Below are 17,539 nucleotides of genomic sequence, written 5' to 3'. Positions count from 1 at the left end.
GACACAGAACCTTTTTATTAGCTAGAAAGGTGGCAGGGTCCGCCACATATAAACAAAGTAAAACAAGTTGAAAAATGGTGTCATCCTTTAACTGACATCGTCCTTAAAGTCTGGAAAACAGACTCATATCTGTTCGAAACATCTTTATGTGTGTTTGCTTTTTTGCTTGTGTGTTTATTAGTTGGTATTTATTTGAAAGATTCACAATAATATTAATGCAACAATCCAGAATTGTGAAAAGATCAATGATTATTTTAAAAGAAGGCCTTTTTTCTTCTATCTTTACATTTATTGCTGCTGTTATTTTTATGTAATTTGTCTGATTTTAACCTGTTCAAACTAACAAAACAATAAAAACACAACTATTTATTAAAAGCTGTGTTGTTGTGATGAAAAGCTACAATATAAGTGTGTTGATTTGGCACCAAGATGTTGTTTACAGTGAACTGTTTACAAAGAACAAACAAGATGCAGGAGTTTGATTTAATGTGAATGATTCATGCTGCCAACATGTGGAACGATCAGGAGAAGGTCGAGGTTACAGAACCACAAAAATCATACAAAAACTTGTTGCACATCTCCAGATTCAACGTGTGACGGCTGAGAAGATGAAGATTATTTTCTGTTGTAAACATGTGATGCAACAAACAAACAAACAAACATCAGTAAGAAAAGGTTTTTAAACAGTGTAACAGCGATTCTTCTTCCTTCAACTATCAGGTCACACAAAATGAGAGAATGAGAACATTTGAACAGCAGCAGCGGAGGAGGAGGAACGACGGAGGTGAAGTGAAGACTGTTGCACAGAGTCTGATCTACATGCTGTCTGACAGTCGGAGAGGGAACCTGAACGCATCGCAGTGAAGAGAAAAGGTCGGGAACACACGATCGCACGTCAACGTCACGACACACATCTCAGAATTCAGTGTTTTTCATGTAACTGTACTTTTATCACTGGACTCAACGGGTTTGTTTGTAAAGTAGAAACGACACGAGAGTGAAAATAAATCAAATCAACTGTAACTGAACACTGACATTTCTATTTAAGACTGAGAAAAATGATTTATGGATCATAAGACTGGCCGATTCTGGTATGAATTAATGATATCTGACATTAGAGCTGTTGCTACTTTCTATTGTAGACTTAAAAAAAAAGGTTTTATATCATAAAATAACATTTTTGCATAGATGTTTTTGGTCACAGATCTCTCCTGTTGATGGATTTAACAAGATTAGATGCAAATGTTCCAGTTTAACTGCATGTTTACGGGGCTCTTTCATTTTCCTTATGTAAAAATATATATAAGAAACTGTTGGTATTGGATGAAAACAAGATATAGAAATCAACAACAACCAGTCGAGGATTATAAATACAACACTTCTTGTAAAAACAGAATTATTTACAGACTATCATGATGTGATATTTGTCCCAAATCGACCTGAATGTTCATAAAAAGCTTCTCCAAATCCGTCAATAATTGTTTTACATTTTTTAGAGAACACGTCTGTGATACTCCAGAAATACTGTGATTATAATCGAACATGACACCAGGTGTTAGTTTGGTTTATGTGATATGTGGCTGTGACAAGCTTATCTTTAAAGAATACGACTGGAGCATTTATCTGATTTTTATATTTTTGAGACGTTAATAAAAAGAAAAAACGGCAACAAAGTAAACAAATGTATCAGTGCATTTATAAAGTATCAAAAAACTGAAAGCACTTTTTTGGGAAACACTCGCCAACGAGGAGAAAATCTAAAGAAAGATTTATAATTGTCAAAAAAATTCCTTTTCTAACCGAGTCTGATGCAACATTTTGTATCCGATGGATGCAGAACGTGTTTTTACTTAAAGAGAATTCATCCAAATATTATCTAGCAGCAACTTCAATCCTGAAGGTTTGTGACAGTGCGAGCTTTAAAAAACAAAATCATAAAACTGAGAATCATGTGCACTGAGACTGACCACCATTGTTTCAGAGCGGACATGTTGAATCCACCTCTCGAGGCCTTGAAAAGCTCAAGTGTCCCAGTTCCCGTCTGAGCTCATCTGACGGCGAGGATGGCGTCGTACGACTTGCCGGTCCGACACACCTGCACGTTGCGGAAGCCGGTCTTGGTGAGCATGCGGGTGTACTCGGACGGCGGGCGCTCGCGGCCCTCCGCCTGCACCAGCATGTTGAGGGAGAAGATCTGAGCCATGACGGGCCCCCGCCGGTTCTCAAACAGCATGGCTTCCACCAGCAGGACGCCGCCGCCTGACGGGACGACGGACAAACACACTGAGTACTGAGAAGGTGTGAAAGTGTTCAGAGAGGTCGATTTGGTTTGTTTCATCTTTCTGTTCTGGATCACTGGTGGACGTGCTAGGACGCAGACTCACCTGCTCTCTTAAACTCACCTGGTTCGCAGGTGTCGTAGATCCTCCTCAGCAGCGTCAGGCACTTCTCCTCAGGCCAGTCGTGAATGATTCTGGCCAGAACGTAGAGATCGGCAGGAGGGATTTCACCGGCGAAGAAATCTCCTGAAGACACGACAGAAATCAAGTGACAGCTTCAGGCAACGACAGTCAAGATGCAGCTACTGAACAAACCGTCTGATGAGATTGTTTTGCATCACTGTCACACAAAAACAACATAAATTCAATGTTATAATCTTTATTAAATTATTTATTTCAGGCTGGATTCGAGGCTCACCCGTCTGAAACGCGACAGCATCGTTCTCCTGAGAGAAATGTTTCTGGGCCGTTTCCACGACCTGCGGGAGGTCGAACACCGTGACGGAGGAGGAGGGATACGCCTTCGCCATCTCACGGGCCAGAGCACCGGTGCATCCTGGGAGTTTTTCAAACAGAACAACGTGAAAACAAGAATTCACTGTGTTTAGTGTGAAATCACACAGAGGGAACGTTTTACCAACTGATCTGAGAAACAAAAGATTATTTAGTTTCTATATTTGATCGTTTCCATGTTGTCAAATGCAAACAAGAATGTTTCCCCATACGTAACAATTAAAATATTCAATATAACTGTGTTTTCTTTCACCTCCGAGGTCGATTATGTTGTGAAAGGAGGCGAGGTTGAACGCCGTCACGATGTCGTGTCCGTCCAGAACCCAGGAGGAGTTCATCAGACCCATGAACTTCAGCATCTCCTCCTCTGATCTGGTTGGAATCAACCGAACAAAAGGATTCAACACAGCAGAGCGATGTATTAGATTCTAACTACACATCTGATGCACAAACCTGTAGATAGCCTGAAAAATCTCCTCTGGTGGAAGCCCGAAGGTCTTCTGGTTCTGGTTCTTGCCCTCTCTGTGTGGAGGAGAAACAACGTGATGATCAGTGAGTGTTTGTTTTTAGTTCTGCAAACATTTCCCAGCAGCTCCGGCGGCTGTTAGCTCACCTACAGATGACTCTGTACGTTTAAACTTCTGTTCCAACGTCTCATTGAATCTGTCAAACATTAACAAGCTCAAAAAACCCTTTAAAACCCTTAAAGTCTCGGTGGACCAGCCGACCGGACCTCGTCCTGTTTGAGCCCACTGACCTGACAGCGTCCACCATGTTGTTCCACAGCGGGTAGATGGTCTGCGATTGGTAGACGATCATGTCGTGGAGAGACTTGGCGCTTCCTTTGGCCAGGTAGAGATTCGCCACATCAGAGCTGCTGTACAGAGCTGTCGAAACACAAAACGCTCAAACAACTTTAAATCGGTGTGTCGGATTGTACGGCTCACCAGAACCAAGACGATTAGTCGAGCAAGAAAAAACTGATGTTGATGATCAATTAATCATGTCGTGAATAACACATTCATCACTTAAAGCTTCTTAAATGTGTCGATTTAATGCTTTTCTTTGTCATTTATGATGTTTTTGACTGTTTCTAACCGTAAACAAGCATTTTTATGATGTCATCTTGGTCATGTGATGGTGTTTTTTCCACCATTTCCTGCTGAGTCTTTGTTCACATTTAATGATTTGTAGCACAGTCATGCAGGAAGTGACCTCATGACCTGTCGTCAGTGTCGTATGTCACAAATAAAGAGGTCTGCTCAGGTATAAAGTCACAGAGCTGATTGTAGCCCCTCCTCCTCTTCCTCACCTGTCCCCTTCGTGTTCTCCACCTCCAGGATCTCGATGCCCACCAGAGCGTCCAGCAGCCGCTCCATCCCGTCCTCGCTGGTTTCCAGCTCCCTCGCCACATGTTGGGCGCTCAGAGGCTCCTGAGACTTCAGCAGGAGGTCAAACACGCCGAGCTCACAGGCGGAAAATATCACCTGAGGGACGAAAACACAAATATATCTTATTTACTTTTTAAGTTTTTGTTTTGCGTCCCCTGACTTTTCTATCCAGCACCAACATCAGGTCAAAGGTGAAACTGATGGTATTCCCATGAGCCTCAGCTGCCTCCGCCACATGCTGTGCCAATTAGCAATAATTAACATGATTAACATGGTGAAGACTGTATCCACTAAATGTTAGAATCCTCATTGTGTGCACGTTTGCATGCAGATATTAGCATTTGGTGAATTTAAAGGGACAGTTCAAAGCAAAATTGAGACATTGAGCACTGAAAACTTTTACATTATAAAAATACCAGACTTTTGTATCATTCCAGACGCATGAAACAAGCAAAATAAGAGTGTTGAGGACATTTTTATCGGCCAATCACAGGAAATTGGTAACAACACATATGGGGACGATATCTAAACTTCTTTTTTAGAGATTATGATTTAGAAAAAAGATGCTCTGGGTGATTTATAATCATCAAAATGTCAAAAGTTTACTGAAATGAAATGATGACTTCTTAGAGATCGCTGCAACAAAATGTGTGCATCCTGTAGCGACTGATAAATCGATATCTGAAACAAAACATACCATCTCACAAATGATAAATCAAACATCTGGTATAGAAATGTGCAGAAATATCCTCAAACTACTGGTTCCAACTTGTGAAATTTGAATTTTTGCATGAGATTTGCTTCCTCAAACACAAAACAAGCAATATAAAGATGTTAACTTCATTTTTTGGGGTAATTTGGACCAAACAAACAAATCAAATAGCTGAGACATTCACTGGCTGCAGCCCTGTTGGTGCATTAATTTGCATTTTAAACATGCATTATGGGCATTTTTATCAGCCAATCACAGTAAATTGGTAATGACATATACAGGGCGATATCTAAACTTTTTTTTAGACATTAGGATTTAGAAAAAGATGCTCCGGGTGATTTATAATCATCAAAATGTTAAAAGTTCACTGAAATGCAATGATGACTTCTGAGAGATCATTGCAAAAGAATGTGTGCATCCCGTATACGAAACAAAACATCCAACATTCAGCCAAAGAAGAGACAAAACAAGTCATCTTCATTCACTCTGATGATCTTTGAGTGCAAAAATACCTCCAAAAATACTGTGAAATTTGAACTTTTGCATGAGATGAGCACAAAACATGCAATATTAAAATGTTAAATTGTTATTTGGGAATAAATTATGGACCAAACAATGAATTAACACAACATTTGAGACAGTCATCACTGGCTGCAGCCCTGTTGGTGCATTAAAACATGTAAGTAACGCCTCTGGAGACATTCCTGCAGGCTGCACGCTTGATAACATGAAATATTAATTAAAATCAAAGTGTAAACACGTCACCTTTGAGACCCTGAAGCCGTTGAAATACTCCAGAAGTTTGAATGGGTAGTCGAGCTCACTCTGGGACAGATGCTCTGCCATCACTGCCCTCCTGATGGAGACACGAACCAAAAACCTTTCCAATCGCTGCAGTTAACTTCACACTGCATCCACTCAATCACCTGTGTGTCTGACGTCATCACTCACCTGGTTTTTTTGTATCCTAGAGAGCCGCTAAAGATGATCCGGTCCGTGAGGAGGATCTGGGTTTTTGTGATGTTAGGGGGGAGTTTTCAGCCCAAACAGCCACCAAGATGTCGGTGTTGTGTTCAGGAGCTGCTGCCTGTCTGGGTGAGCTCGGTCATGAGATAATCGATCGGATCTTCAGCGGATTAAAAACACACATCCTGCTGTGGTACCGGTTCTGGAAGTGTTCTTGTTGGGTTTGCAGCAGTTGTGTTGGTTCGTGAAACAGCAGCGAGCGACTGAAGCTTCACCTGAAACACACACGAGTCAGCGAGGCTGCAGTTCACGGACCGTCCGCAGCCGCCGAGGGGGCGCTGTCGAGCTGCGAGCCGCTGATCTCAGGACAGTGACTTCATGACCACATGGTCGAGAAAGAGGTGGACAGGAAGTGATAATAGATTACATGTAACGTGGATTACATGAGAAACAGATTACTAATTAGGGACTATAGTGAGCTCAGGTCACATTTGAGAAAGAATGTGTAATCAGATTATAAGATTATCAGGGATTATTCTTCAAAATATGGCAATTATAATGTTTTTTTTTCTTCCTTTCTTTATATAAATATGTTAAATATGTTTTTACTGTGTTTAAAAGTAATCGATGTTGTGACATGTGTGTGGATCTGCAATAAAAGTCAAATTAAACGTTTTTTCAGGAAGTAAAAATATTTACAAAACACAAAATAAGAATTTAGATATTTCACAGAATAACCATATTTTAGATAATGAAAATGTAAGATAAAAGTTTTGTGTACAAGTAACTAGTAAGTTAAGAGTAACTTATGCTGTCAGACAAATGTAGTCGAGTAAAGAGAAGAAGAATGACTCAGCTTATAACAGTTACTCCTCTGAGGTTGCCAGATTTGTCAATGGCAACTATAGTGTTGAAAATGAAGGATGAACACCTTGAGCACTCGTTACCTGTAACTAAAGAGTAACTAAAGCTGTCAGACAAATGTAGTGGAGTACAATATTTGCCTCTGAGATGTGGTGATGAAGTTACTCCACTGAGGTTGCCAGTTTTGTTAATGGCAACTTAGCTAGCATTTGTTTTTGTCTTGTAATGCGAATAACAAAGTGTTTATTCTCTTTTATTTAAACTGAAAATGAAAGATGGTCATTTTAAGTATGAGTAACTAGTAACTTAAGAGTTACCTATGCTGTCAGAAAAATTTAGTCGAGTAAAGAGAAGTATCAAGTATCTTCGAAGTTACTTCTCTGAAGTTGGCAGTTTTGTTGCTGGGAATTAAACTAGTATTTGTTTTTAATGAACAAAGTGTTTATTTCTTTTTATTTACATTGAAAATGGAAGATGGACACTTTGAGAAATCGTAACCTGTACCAAAGAGTAACTAAAGGTGTCAGACAAATGTAATCGGGTAAAATGACAATATTGACCTCAGAGATGTGGAGATGAAGTTACTCCTCTGAAGTTGCTAGTTTTGTTGTTGGCAACTAAACTAATATGTTTTTAATGAGGATAATAAGTGTTTATTCTCTTTTATTTAAATTGAAAATGAAAGATGGACACTTTGACGAAGAGTAACTAGTAACTAAGGGGTAACTAAAGCTGTTAGACAAATGTAGTGGAGTAAAGAGAAGAAGGATGAGACAGCTTAGAAGTTACTCCTCGGGAGTTGCCAGTTTTGTTGGTGGCAACTTAACAAGTATTTCAGATTTAATGGCGTGTTTATTCTTTTTTAATGACAAGAGTGACACTTTAAGAGTAACTAAAGCTGTCAGACAAATGTAATCGAGTAAAATGACAATATTGACCTCAGAGATGTGGAGATGAAGCAGCTTCAAATAGAAATACTCAAGTTACTCTTCTGAAGTTGCCAGTTTTGTTGATGGCGACTAAACTATATTTGTTTTTAATGCAGATAATAAAATTGTTTATTCTTTTTTATTTACATTGAAAATGAAAGATGGACACTTTGACTACGAGTAACTAGTAACTCAGGAGTAACTAAAGCTGTCAGACAAATGTAGTGGAGTAAAGAGAAGTATCAAGTATCTTAGAAGTTACTCCTCGCCAGTTTTGTTGATGGCAACTAAACAAGTATTTGAGATTTAATGGAGTGTTTATTCTTTTTTAATGACAAAATCGACACTTTAAGTAAGAGTAACTAAAGCTGTCAGACAAATGTAATCGAGTAAAATGACAATATTGACCTCAGAGATGTGGTGAAGTAGCTTCAAATAGAAATACTCAAGTTACTCCTCTGATGTCTCCAGTTTTGTTGATGGCGACTAAACTAATATTTGTTTTTTAATGAGCATAATTTAAAGTTCATTCGTTTTATTTACATTTTAAACACAAGAGGAAACAACAGTTTGGTTTTCTGCTTCACCTCCGTCACTCACAACTTCTCAGGCTGCTTTCGGGGATCTGAACATCTGGAGTTAATCCTCGTTCACCCAGAGGTTTGTTCTCATGAAGCGATCCGTTCGGTGTACATTCTGTTCCTGAATTATGATCCTGCACTTTTCAAGAGTGAGAGAAGAAACATCTCTCGCTATAACTCACCAACTGTTTAAAGAGTTAAAACGTCACCTCAGAGGATCTGAACCGTACAGACGCACGACTAATTTAACAGATTTATACCCCAGATATTAAATTACCGTCCGTCTGTTTATTCTCCCTGAAGGTGAACGCTGCTCTGTTTACTCGACTCTCAGACGCTCTTAATGAACATTAAAACATGTTTTTCTGGTAGTGATCTGATCACGCCGTCCCCCCTGAAAGCAAATAAAAACCCCCCAGACATCTTCAATTATTAACCAAATCGATTTATTATGCATGAACAAATCCCTTCCTGCCTCTGTCACGCAGACACGCACACACACACACCCAACATTTAAATACAATGACGTGGTGGGAAATTCGCCATAGCTCACTTTGTTGTTGCAACATGCTTTTTTTTTTCTTTTTTTCTAATAAAATGACAGATAATATTTACAGGATAAGCAACGTCTCCGGAGAAGAAGAAAAAAAAAAAAAAAAAGAAGAAGAAGAAGAACAGCTCCCGGTCCCGCCCTGCAGCACTTTGCAACGCTCCCATCTCTCTTTTTTTCTTTTTTTTGTTTGTAATTTTTGTATGTGTTTGTTTTCTTTTTTGGAAATTCACCCACGTTTAAAAAGAAAAGCAAAGAAAAGAAAGAAACCATGAGGGGGGGGGAGGGGGGGTTTGGCCAATACGACATAGCATTATACATATATGGAGTTCATCAACTACATAAATATGGCAGTAACACTGAGTAATTCATACGGTCTATTTACAGAGTTTGTGAAGTGGGGAAGTCTTACAGTCTGTGCGTGGACGACTGACAGAACGCATGCCTTCGTTAAAGTCTGGGGGGCCCGACACCTCCATCACCTCCGCTCGCCTCCTCTGTTAGCACGGTCAGGACTGACACAACGAACAAAATAAGGCACAATTAATACTTGGACCATTTTCAGGGGGGAATCTACAGACTTTGCAGCTGGCTTGTGAGGCATGTAAACAATTGTAGTCGATTGATTAGGACTGCCTTATCACCTTTCCCTTTTTGTATTCCCGATCAGTGATTCAGTCCCGTCATGTGATGTGATTCAAAAGCAAGATTCATATGGCAAGGACCTTTAAAAACCCCCCAAAACCCAGCCGGAAAACAAAGAAACTAAATAAACAGAACTCCTTCTTTCCCCTCCCGCCCGCCCGCTCTATGCTACTCAACAAATACAATCACATGGTGACAAACAAAGAAAACTAGTAGTGCATACACTACAAAACACAACAGGAAAATTGCGCCGCCCCGCCAATTTCCACAGCGCCGTTTCTCGGCCGCAGCGCCGCCCTCTCAACAAGGGGTGAAAATGATCTGAACAAGAAAAAAGAAACAGAACTGATTGATTAAGTGATTGATGAGCTGTCCCGAAGCTTTGAAGCAGTTTTCAGTTGCGATGTGACTGAACCAAAGATAAAAAACAAGAGAGAGAGAAATCCGTTTTCCCCGTCCCGATCCTCTGATCATCTCCGATCATCTCCGAACCACCTCTGATCAACTTCCACCCCAGCGCTCGGCGGCGACCACGACGACCACACGTTCCCCCCTCTGGAGACTAAAAGATTTTGTGGTTTTTGTTTTCAAATACACCTAATGGCTCAACCCCGAACTCTCTCCCTGCCCCCAGACGTGTTTTCTGTCGAGCCCCTCGTCGAGGGGTTTTCGATCGCTTTCTGTTGGTGGAATTCTTCGCAGGATGAAGAGGGAGGGAGTGAGGGAGGGAGGGAGGGAGGTCTGGGCGACTCGAGTCCTGCCCTTCCAGAACAGCCACGGCACCGGACAGATTTGGGAGGTGGGAGGGTGGGTGGGGTCGGGTGGGGGCAGGAGAAAGGAGTGGCAGGTAGATGGATGGGGCAGGAGGAGGAGGAGGAAGAGGAGGAGGTCTGGGGGGGCGGTCTGTCGCAGCTGTGTGGGGCTCCAGGCTTTGGTCAGTGTGATGGAACCGCTCAGTCGTGTTTCAGGTGGTCCTTTATGTCCTCCTCGTCCGTGTACTCCGACGGCTCGTCTCCGGGCTTCAGCAACCTCCCGACGTAATCGTATTTTTCTGGAAGATATTGAGAAAAACATTGTGTTAACAGTTTCTGCTGAAGTGTCTTTTGGTTTTGGACGGCTGGTCAGACAAAAGAAGCGACCTGAAGACGTCACTTTGCTCACTGTGACGAGCAATTTGACCTTTTTAAGACTAAAGAATTCACCATGAAATTAAGTTTGTTGCAGCTGTCTGTGCAGCGACATCCTTTAAAGGCCTGCGATAACCATCATGTTGTAGTTTAGATCATCAGCTGTGATTCTTGCCTGACTTGCTGGTTTTCTTTTTATCAATATATTGCTGAAACATTGAAGAACGAAAGAATAATAAACATCCACGCTTATTTAATTCATCTTTTAACGCACAAAGACGTGAACTGGGACTTTAAATCCAGCTGTAGTCTGTCGACATGTTTCACTGATCCTCTTGGACAAATGTAGATTTTGTCGTTTCTATAAACGGTTTTGTTTTTGTGGGGTTTTTTTCCCCCTGTGTTTTCTATAATCAGGGTCGGGCCGTTTGTGACCGCCGAGCTTTTATATGGATGAATGAATTGAACCGTTTCCACTAATCCATCCAAATACCCAAAAGATATTTAATCTGATATTCTTTCCTTTACTACTAAAACGCTCCGAACATCAGGCAGCACTCTGGACTCGGTGAACAACATGCTGCGAGTAATTTACCGACATCTTCTTTCCAGATTTAATCAGCCGCCGCGTTGGGACCCGCCAACTTCCAAAAGCTGCTCAGTCGAGCTTTAAATGTGTGATTTGTTTCAGAGAGAGGCGTGTTGTTTAAGTAAGCAGAGGCCTGATGTCACCAGCACGGCTTTCACTCCAGAATTAGACGCCGGCGGTTTGAAAAAATACACACGAGCTTTGAGAAATACTTCTGAATGATCTCCTGTAACATCGTATAAAGCTGTTGTACGTTTACACTTTGAGTAGAGAGTGATCTGACACACATGAGAAGATCTGCGCTTCCTTCCAGTTGCAGCTTCCTGTTCTAACTGTAATTTTCAGCAGAAGATATTTTTAGTTTTGAGTTTATTAACATCTGTGTTAAGTTTAGTTCAGTTCAGCGGCACCTGTCAGAGTGAAGTCTCTCTTTTCTGCTGTTTTAGCTGAAACAGCCAGAAAACAAAAACTTAGCAGCGACTAATTCCTAGTTTCACAACCGATTAAGCGTCTGATTATTTTCTCAGTTATTTGATTGAAGTCTAAAACGTCAGCTGGTTTATACAGATGTTTGTTTGACGTCTCGATGTTCAGGCCTCGACCTGCACATCTGTTGTTGTTGTGAGTCTCTTTCCTTTTAGTGAGTTTTCACCTGTAGCCACCCTTGTATCCCTCTTTAACAGCATAAAACATAACTTCTGGACATTTTCAGAGTTTCTCCATGTCGGTGAATCTGCAGACTTGAGGCCGACTTCCTCTGAGTATTTATAAAGTAAAATTACACATGCATGCAACAACAACTGCAGGACAGTGTGCGACTCTGTTCAACGCTGCTACAAGTGCTGGTCTGTGTTCTGCTGGCAGCTTTAAATCCTCCTAATTTAATAACAGAAATCACTTTGTTCTAACACACAAAGTACAGCCACACTGTGTTTTCTGGCGACTCGCGCTGACCTGACTAAATGTGCAGAGACATGCGATGAACACGGTGGACGTGTCGGTGAAATCTGAGCCGAATCGATATTCCTGCGGAGCGTTATCTCTGGTATCATCGAGGGAATGAAGCTTACCCATGAACTGCATCTCCCACTCCCTCACGCTCTCCATCTGTACAGCGTTGAGGTCTGACAGGTCGTCGTACTCGTCCCTCAGGGCGTCTTTCTCCAGGCAGAAGGTGGCGAGGCCTCTCGAAGCATCCCGACCCGCGAAAATGCCGTAAGGACCATCTGAGGAGGAAACACACAAACGTCAGGATTAGAAAAGATTCTGTCTTCATCATGAAATCTCTGACTACACTGTCCTGAAAAACATCATCAAATTGATTCAACGTGAATAAAAGCGTTCCAGTCAAACAACAAGTTAACCCGTAGCGATTAAGTCAGACCTGCGTCATGTGATCGCTGCTGCTGCTCCACATTAAAAGCCTCCAGCGCTGCCAGTAAGTAAAGCACTTGAACGCAGCGTGGATACAGCGAGTTCACACACAGACTCAGAATCAGACAAGCTGCTCTTTTTCTGAAAAACTCTCAGGGGTGACTAAGCAGAAATTCTCTGAATGAGGATGTGAGACGGTCCTGGACTCTGCTGGACTCCTGACGGCCTTTAAATGTTCTCAAAGAAGTTTTCATTTACGTGAGAGGTGAAGCAGAGCTGCAGCAATTAGTCTGTTAATCCATCAGACGGCGGTCAGTGAATTAAATCAGCAACACCTCTGATTAAAGGTTTCAAACCTTCACTGCTTCAGATGCTCACGCGTGACGATCTGTTCTTTAATTTCCCTTTTTATCAACTAAATAAAGAAGATGTTAGGTGCAGCTTGAAGTTACACACAGTAATAAAACTCCTGATCTTAAAAATCTACCTGCTACATAACGACACCCACACTTCTATGGATTGTTTCCTAATACAGCCTGATCAATACTGAACGTTTGATGCCAATACTGACACAGATATATGAGAGTACACTGGAAAATTGACATTTTTACAGCCGTGTGTAACCTCAAAAGTATAAGGACATTTGTGTGATGCAATGTAAGGCTCCGTCAATTATATTCTTGAGTAAATTGATTAGTTGTTGGTCCATAAAATGCCGGTTTCTGTGGGAAACACGGGTAGAGATACACAAATTGCAATTATTTTCACTGGCTTCGGTCATTTTTGCATTTTATCTTCACTGACAACGTTTGTAAATGATGAGAAAGTGTTTTTTTTGCTCCCCAACATGAAAAAATACAACTTATAGGTCAGGACGTCTCTGTCGCACCACCATGTTTTATTTATAACGGGACGCTGTGACACATTTTTACCTTCATCAGCACGACTGAGCTGCAGACTGAGACGGAATGTGATCAGTCGATCTCAACATGTTGTGGATGTGATCAATCATTGTGCAACGTGGCTCCTTCCTTTTAGTTGTGCAACTTGTAAGAATGACAATACAAATGATAAACAGAGTTAAAATGTCCTTGTGAGTCTGAGTGCATTAGTAGAGGATATAACAAGCGGCGCTGTGTTAACATGACATTACAGAAATGTACCCGACCGCCTGCCTTCGACTTTCAGCCTGATCATTAATCTCCTGAACGACGCCCCGGAGCTCCCCTCGACTCTTCCCACTGTTTTAAATCTTTCTACATCTTCCCGATGAACATCATCTGATCTGCATGTGAAAACTCTGCAGGCGCTTTAGGTTCTTCTCATTGTGCAACTGAGAGAAAACAGTGTTCAAACGGCCGACCATAAAGCCGTGAAGCCTTATCGCCCTCAAAGATTAGATGTGCGGCCACCTTGCACAACTACAGGTGCGAGTATCTGAGGTTAAAGCTGTTCACCAGACTTCAGGGTGAGCTGACAGCGCCGGCAGCACACGGATGTTTTTATTTTACCGTCTATTATTAGAATCAACAAAAGAAGAAATTACCGAGGCTGATACACGCCTGAATTATGTCTGATAAGCCGGAGCGTCAGCTGTAGACGGCGGCTCCACACGGACGAGGCTGGAAAATACAGCTCGGGTTTATAATAATGACAAACGCACATGTTCGCAGAGGTCCAGCTGCTTATCTTGTCCGAGCAACAGAGACAAAGAGTTACGTGAACATGCCCCCAGCCTCCCCCTGGTGCAAATGACGACTGTGATTTTGATAATCGATTTGAGGAAAAATGTCAAACATCGTCCGGTTCCAGCGTCTGAAATGTGAAGATTGAACTTCTTTTGGTTCTGAGCTGCAGGACGGACAAAAGAAGCAGTTTAAGGACGTGACTTTGGGCTCCTTTCAGAGCCAACAAGCGCACAAACTCTCATGTTTTAGAAGTTGAACTGAGAAATGTGTTGCCCTTTTTTGTGCTGATATGAAACTGATGCTCTGATCTTATAAACTTTATCATTAACTGTAAAAAAAAATCCTGATTAAGGCTGCAGAAATATTCTGTTTTCAATGTAAACTGTGGTTGAAAACTTGGCGGTTATCATACCGTGTTGCTCATTTGACTTTATAACAAGGTTCATGCCTCAAAAGACTTCATATCTTCCAAAAAGCTCTTCTGCATTAATTCCTTTAAGTAGGGTTACTGTTACTGTTACTGTAGCTGATATAATAAATGTATTAAGTTCACAGCACTGCAATACTGTGAAACTTTATTACCTGAGATGGTTATTGTTCTGTGATATATTACATTGTTGTAAAGTTAAGCTATCACCTCTTCCTGATTTCATGTGTTATATAAATGGAAGATATCATAAAAGGACAAAAGGAAACAGACACAAGCTGCAAACTCTCACTTTCCAGGAGCTTAACCCAGAAAATGTTTTACATTTTTCATTCACAACTGAACCTAAACATCACTTCTCACTACTATTCATACCATACGTCCCTGCAGCAGGTCCACAGTGATGATCCAGACTATGTAACATATGTTGGGAGTCTCTGAACCTTTGTGTCATAATAATGTGTTGAGCTGGATCCGATCAGCAGCTTGGCTCGGTGCTGTCGGTGTAGAATAGCAGACGTGACACTTGAGGCTGCTGGGAATGTGTATGAATAATTATAGGCCTGGTTTATTAGAGTTGATGGGTGAGTCAGCCACAGAAAATGTGGAGAAGCAGGCTAACCCAGTAACCTTGTTTCTCAGGCTCAAACAGACTCAACTGTGGGGACTGAAACGCAATATTTACTCTCCGTATTTGCTAACACGTCTCTTTCCTGCGCTACAGTTAACTTTGCACAGCTAGCAAGGGGCTAAAAACACCCATTTCCACGCTAAGCTAGCCTCCACGTTAGCAAAAAAATAGCAAAATTAGTGTTATTCAAGATTAAAAGTTTGGTGCAAAGCTCCTATTTCATGCATGTTGAGTCCCTTCACTGTAAACAAGCGGCGGCTCCAGACCAGACACCCAGACAGTGCAGTGTGTCTGTGTGCACGTCTTCATGCTAGCAGGCTAACGCTAGCAAGCTAGCTCGTTAAAATCTTGCACTTTAGCCTCAGCAGAAGAACTTAAATAAGAAATAAAGTTGCGCATGTTGAGCGTAGGGGGGTATACTGTGCAGAGGTGGTCAAACATCACCACAACAGTCACGACCCTGGGGCGCAGCGCTAGTTAGCCAACAGCTAGCACCCCATTCAATAACATAGACAAAGCCACAGAGCTAGCTAGCTTAAGCTAACCACAACGGTTTGCGCCCAAATTTTTGTTCAGGACAACTCACCACAAGCGGGGACGTGTCAGCCACCTCACCCGGCTGTCAGTGCGTGATCTCCCCGCTGCCAACTCACCTTTCCCGTAAAACTTTTTACCGCTGGTCACGTCGAAGATCTTCATGTTGACAGCCATCAGGATTCGAGGGTTCTGGAGTCCGTCGTACTCCCGCAACTGCTCCAGAGTGAAGTCCCGTCTCCTCATCTTGGGAAGCGCCGAGGCCTCGTCGCCCTGGGCCGCGTCAGCGACGAGCCGCCTGCCCCACCGCCGGTACACGGCCAGACAGACCGCAACCACCAGAACCAGAATACTGATATTCAGCAACATCCCGCCGAGGCCGAGCCCGTCCGACTCATCCGCTGCCCCCTGCCCGCCGCTTGTGTCAACTGGTCCGCTCGAACTGTCTCCATCGTCCGCCATACTGCACGGTTAGCGCCTACCCGCCCCTGGCCAGATGCTGCGTTCACGTCCTGTCGGTAAAAGCGGAACCACTAGTTGAGCGAGGAGGGGAACGTGTTGTCACATCGTGTTCTGTTCTTTGGTGCTATGAAAAAAAAAAGACACACACACACACAGTCCCATCGCATGGCAGATATAAAGCTGCGAGAAGTGACCAGCCCGATTCCATTATCGATTCTACGGATTGATTTTTCGAGTAATCAATGAATCATGTCATCAACAGGAAGCAACTAAGAGGCAAAGTGACATTTAAACATATCACCAAAAGTCCAAAATCCAAAGATATCTGCTCAACACCTTCTTTCTCAATATTTACTATTATAAAGTCCAAAGAAAACCCATTTCAATTCGATTTTCCCAATTTAAATGACTTATTTCACCATAGAAATCCTTGTCAACTACTTAATTGACTAATTGCCAAGTAAGCCTACATTTAAAACTCCACAGTTTCCCCCACTGACCTAGAATTTAATAATCGGGCACTATTGTGCAAACCTCAGATAACAGGAACACAAGTTGTGCAAGAGGGATAAACTTGTATCTATCTTTTTATATTGTAGTTCATTTTATTGTTTGTTTTTTTTGCTGATTGTACATTTCCACATTAGAAGATTGCAAAACTCACAGATACATGTTATCCTCCTTCTGTTGTGACAAAAATTGTTCTTCTCTACAAACTTTAAAAGTAACACAAGTCAGACAAAGTAGAGGAAGCTGTGCAAACATGACGATATAAGAAACACGCATCAGAAAATATATATTTAATTTTATATAATAGTTGGCATTTGAACAAAAACGCACCAGAGCACCGGAAAGTCCCATAAAGACCCACCAGAGCACCGGAAAGCCCCATAAAGACCCACATCTTATTCAGCTTTGAGATTTACGAGGGGCACCTGAAGTGGGCAACACACCCGCCCACCTCTGCTCCAAGTTGAGACAGGTTTGTTTACGCTTTTTGTCCCTCCGTGGGGACCCGTAGTGTCACAAACTGCCACTTAAACGCAATAAAACACAACAAACCCACCAATTTAAGTACTTAACAAACTTTTTCATGTGTTTACTGAGTGTTTGTGTCGTGTTTCTTACATGTGAAGTCATTTCTATCACATTTAATGCACTTTTTCCTTTAAATAAGACACCGTTTGGTTTCATTTAGATCTCAGAATGCTTTACTGAATGTTTATTAGTTGTCTTTTGTGTTTACTCAACACTTTCCCCTGCGACACTGTTATCTG

At 41.8% G+C, this 17,539-nt stretch overlaps 2 protein-coding genes across 2 annotated transcripts; both read right to left on the bottom strand.

Moving 5' to 3' along the window:
* Nucleotides 1-469: 469 nt before the first annotated feature.
* On the bottom strand, nt 470-6,344 carry asmt2 (acetylserotonin O-methyltransferase 2). Its single transcript, XM_030392364.1, has 9 exons — nt 5,847-6,344; nt 5,661-5,751; nt 4,105-4,279; nt 3,550-3,679; nt 3,246-3,314; nt 3,046-3,164; nt 2,698-2,835; nt 2,403-2,525; nt 470-2,259 (listed from the first exon to the last, which is right to left on the bottom strand). Exons 2-9 carry the CDS (start codon nt 5,739-5,741, stop codon nt 2,048-2,050), a joined length of 1,047 nt encoding a protein of 348 aa, XP_030248224.1. The 5' UTR covers nt 5,742-5,751; nt 5,847-6,344; the 3' UTR covers nt 470-2,047.
* A 2,315-nt stretch (nt 6,345-8,659) lies between these two features.
* Nucleotides 8,660-16,331, bottom strand: pgrmc2 (progesterone receptor membrane component 2). The gene is made up of 3 exons (XM_030443370.1): nt 15,920-16,331; nt 12,217-12,372; nt 8,660-10,481 (listed from the first exon to the last, which is right to left on the bottom strand). Exons 1-3 carry the CDS (start codon nt 16,260-16,262, stop codon nt 10,384-10,386), a joined length of 597 nt encoding a protein of 198 aa, XP_030299230.1. The 5' UTR covers nt 16,263-16,331; the 3' UTR covers nt 8,660-10,383.
* Between the last annotated feature and the right edge of the window lie 1,208 nt (nt 16,332-17,539).

The sequence above is a fragment of the Sparus aurata genome, chromosome 16, assembly GCF_900880675.1.
Source record: "Sparus aurata chromosome 16, fSpaAur1.1, whole genome shotgun sequence".
In the NCBI taxonomy this organism is placed as follows: domain Eukaryota; kingdom Metazoa; phylum Chordata; class Actinopteri; order Spariformes; family Sparidae; genus Sparus; species Sparus aurata.
The sequence above is the reverse complement of the archived record's forward strand: the minus strand, read 5'-3'. Positions and strand labels throughout refer to the sequence as shown.

What these genes read in the sequence shown, in the direction of transcription:
- asmt2 (XM_030392364.1), bottom strand. Translation starts at nt 5,741, where the DNA reads ATGGCAGAGCATCTGTCCCAGAGTGAGCTCGACTACCCATTCAAACTT. An exon ending in ACGGCTTCAGGGTCTCAAAG is followed by an intron (nt 4,280 to 5,660) that starts GTGACGTGTTTA and finishes TTCGTCCCTCAG; the next exon opens with GTGATATTTTCCGCCTGTGA. An exon ending in ATTTTTCAGGCTATCTACAG is followed by an intron (nt 3,165 to 3,245) that starts GTTTGTGCATCA and finishes GATTCCAACCAG; the next exon opens with ATCAGAGGAGGAGATGCTGA.
- pgrmc2 (XM_030443370.1), bottom strand. Translation starts at nt 16,262, where the DNA reads ATGGCGGACGATGGAGACAGTTCGAGCGGACCAGTTGACACAAGCGGC. An exon ending in TAAAAAGTTTTACGGGAAAG is followed by an intron (nt 12,373 to 15,919) that starts GTGAGTTGGCAG and finishes TTTCCTCCTCAG; the next exon opens with ATGGTCCTTACGGCATTTTC. An exon ending in GTGGGAGATGCAGTTCATGG is followed by an intron (nt 10,482 to 12,216) that starts GTAAGCTTCATT and finishes AATATCTTCCAG; the next exon opens with AAAAATACGATTACGTCGGG.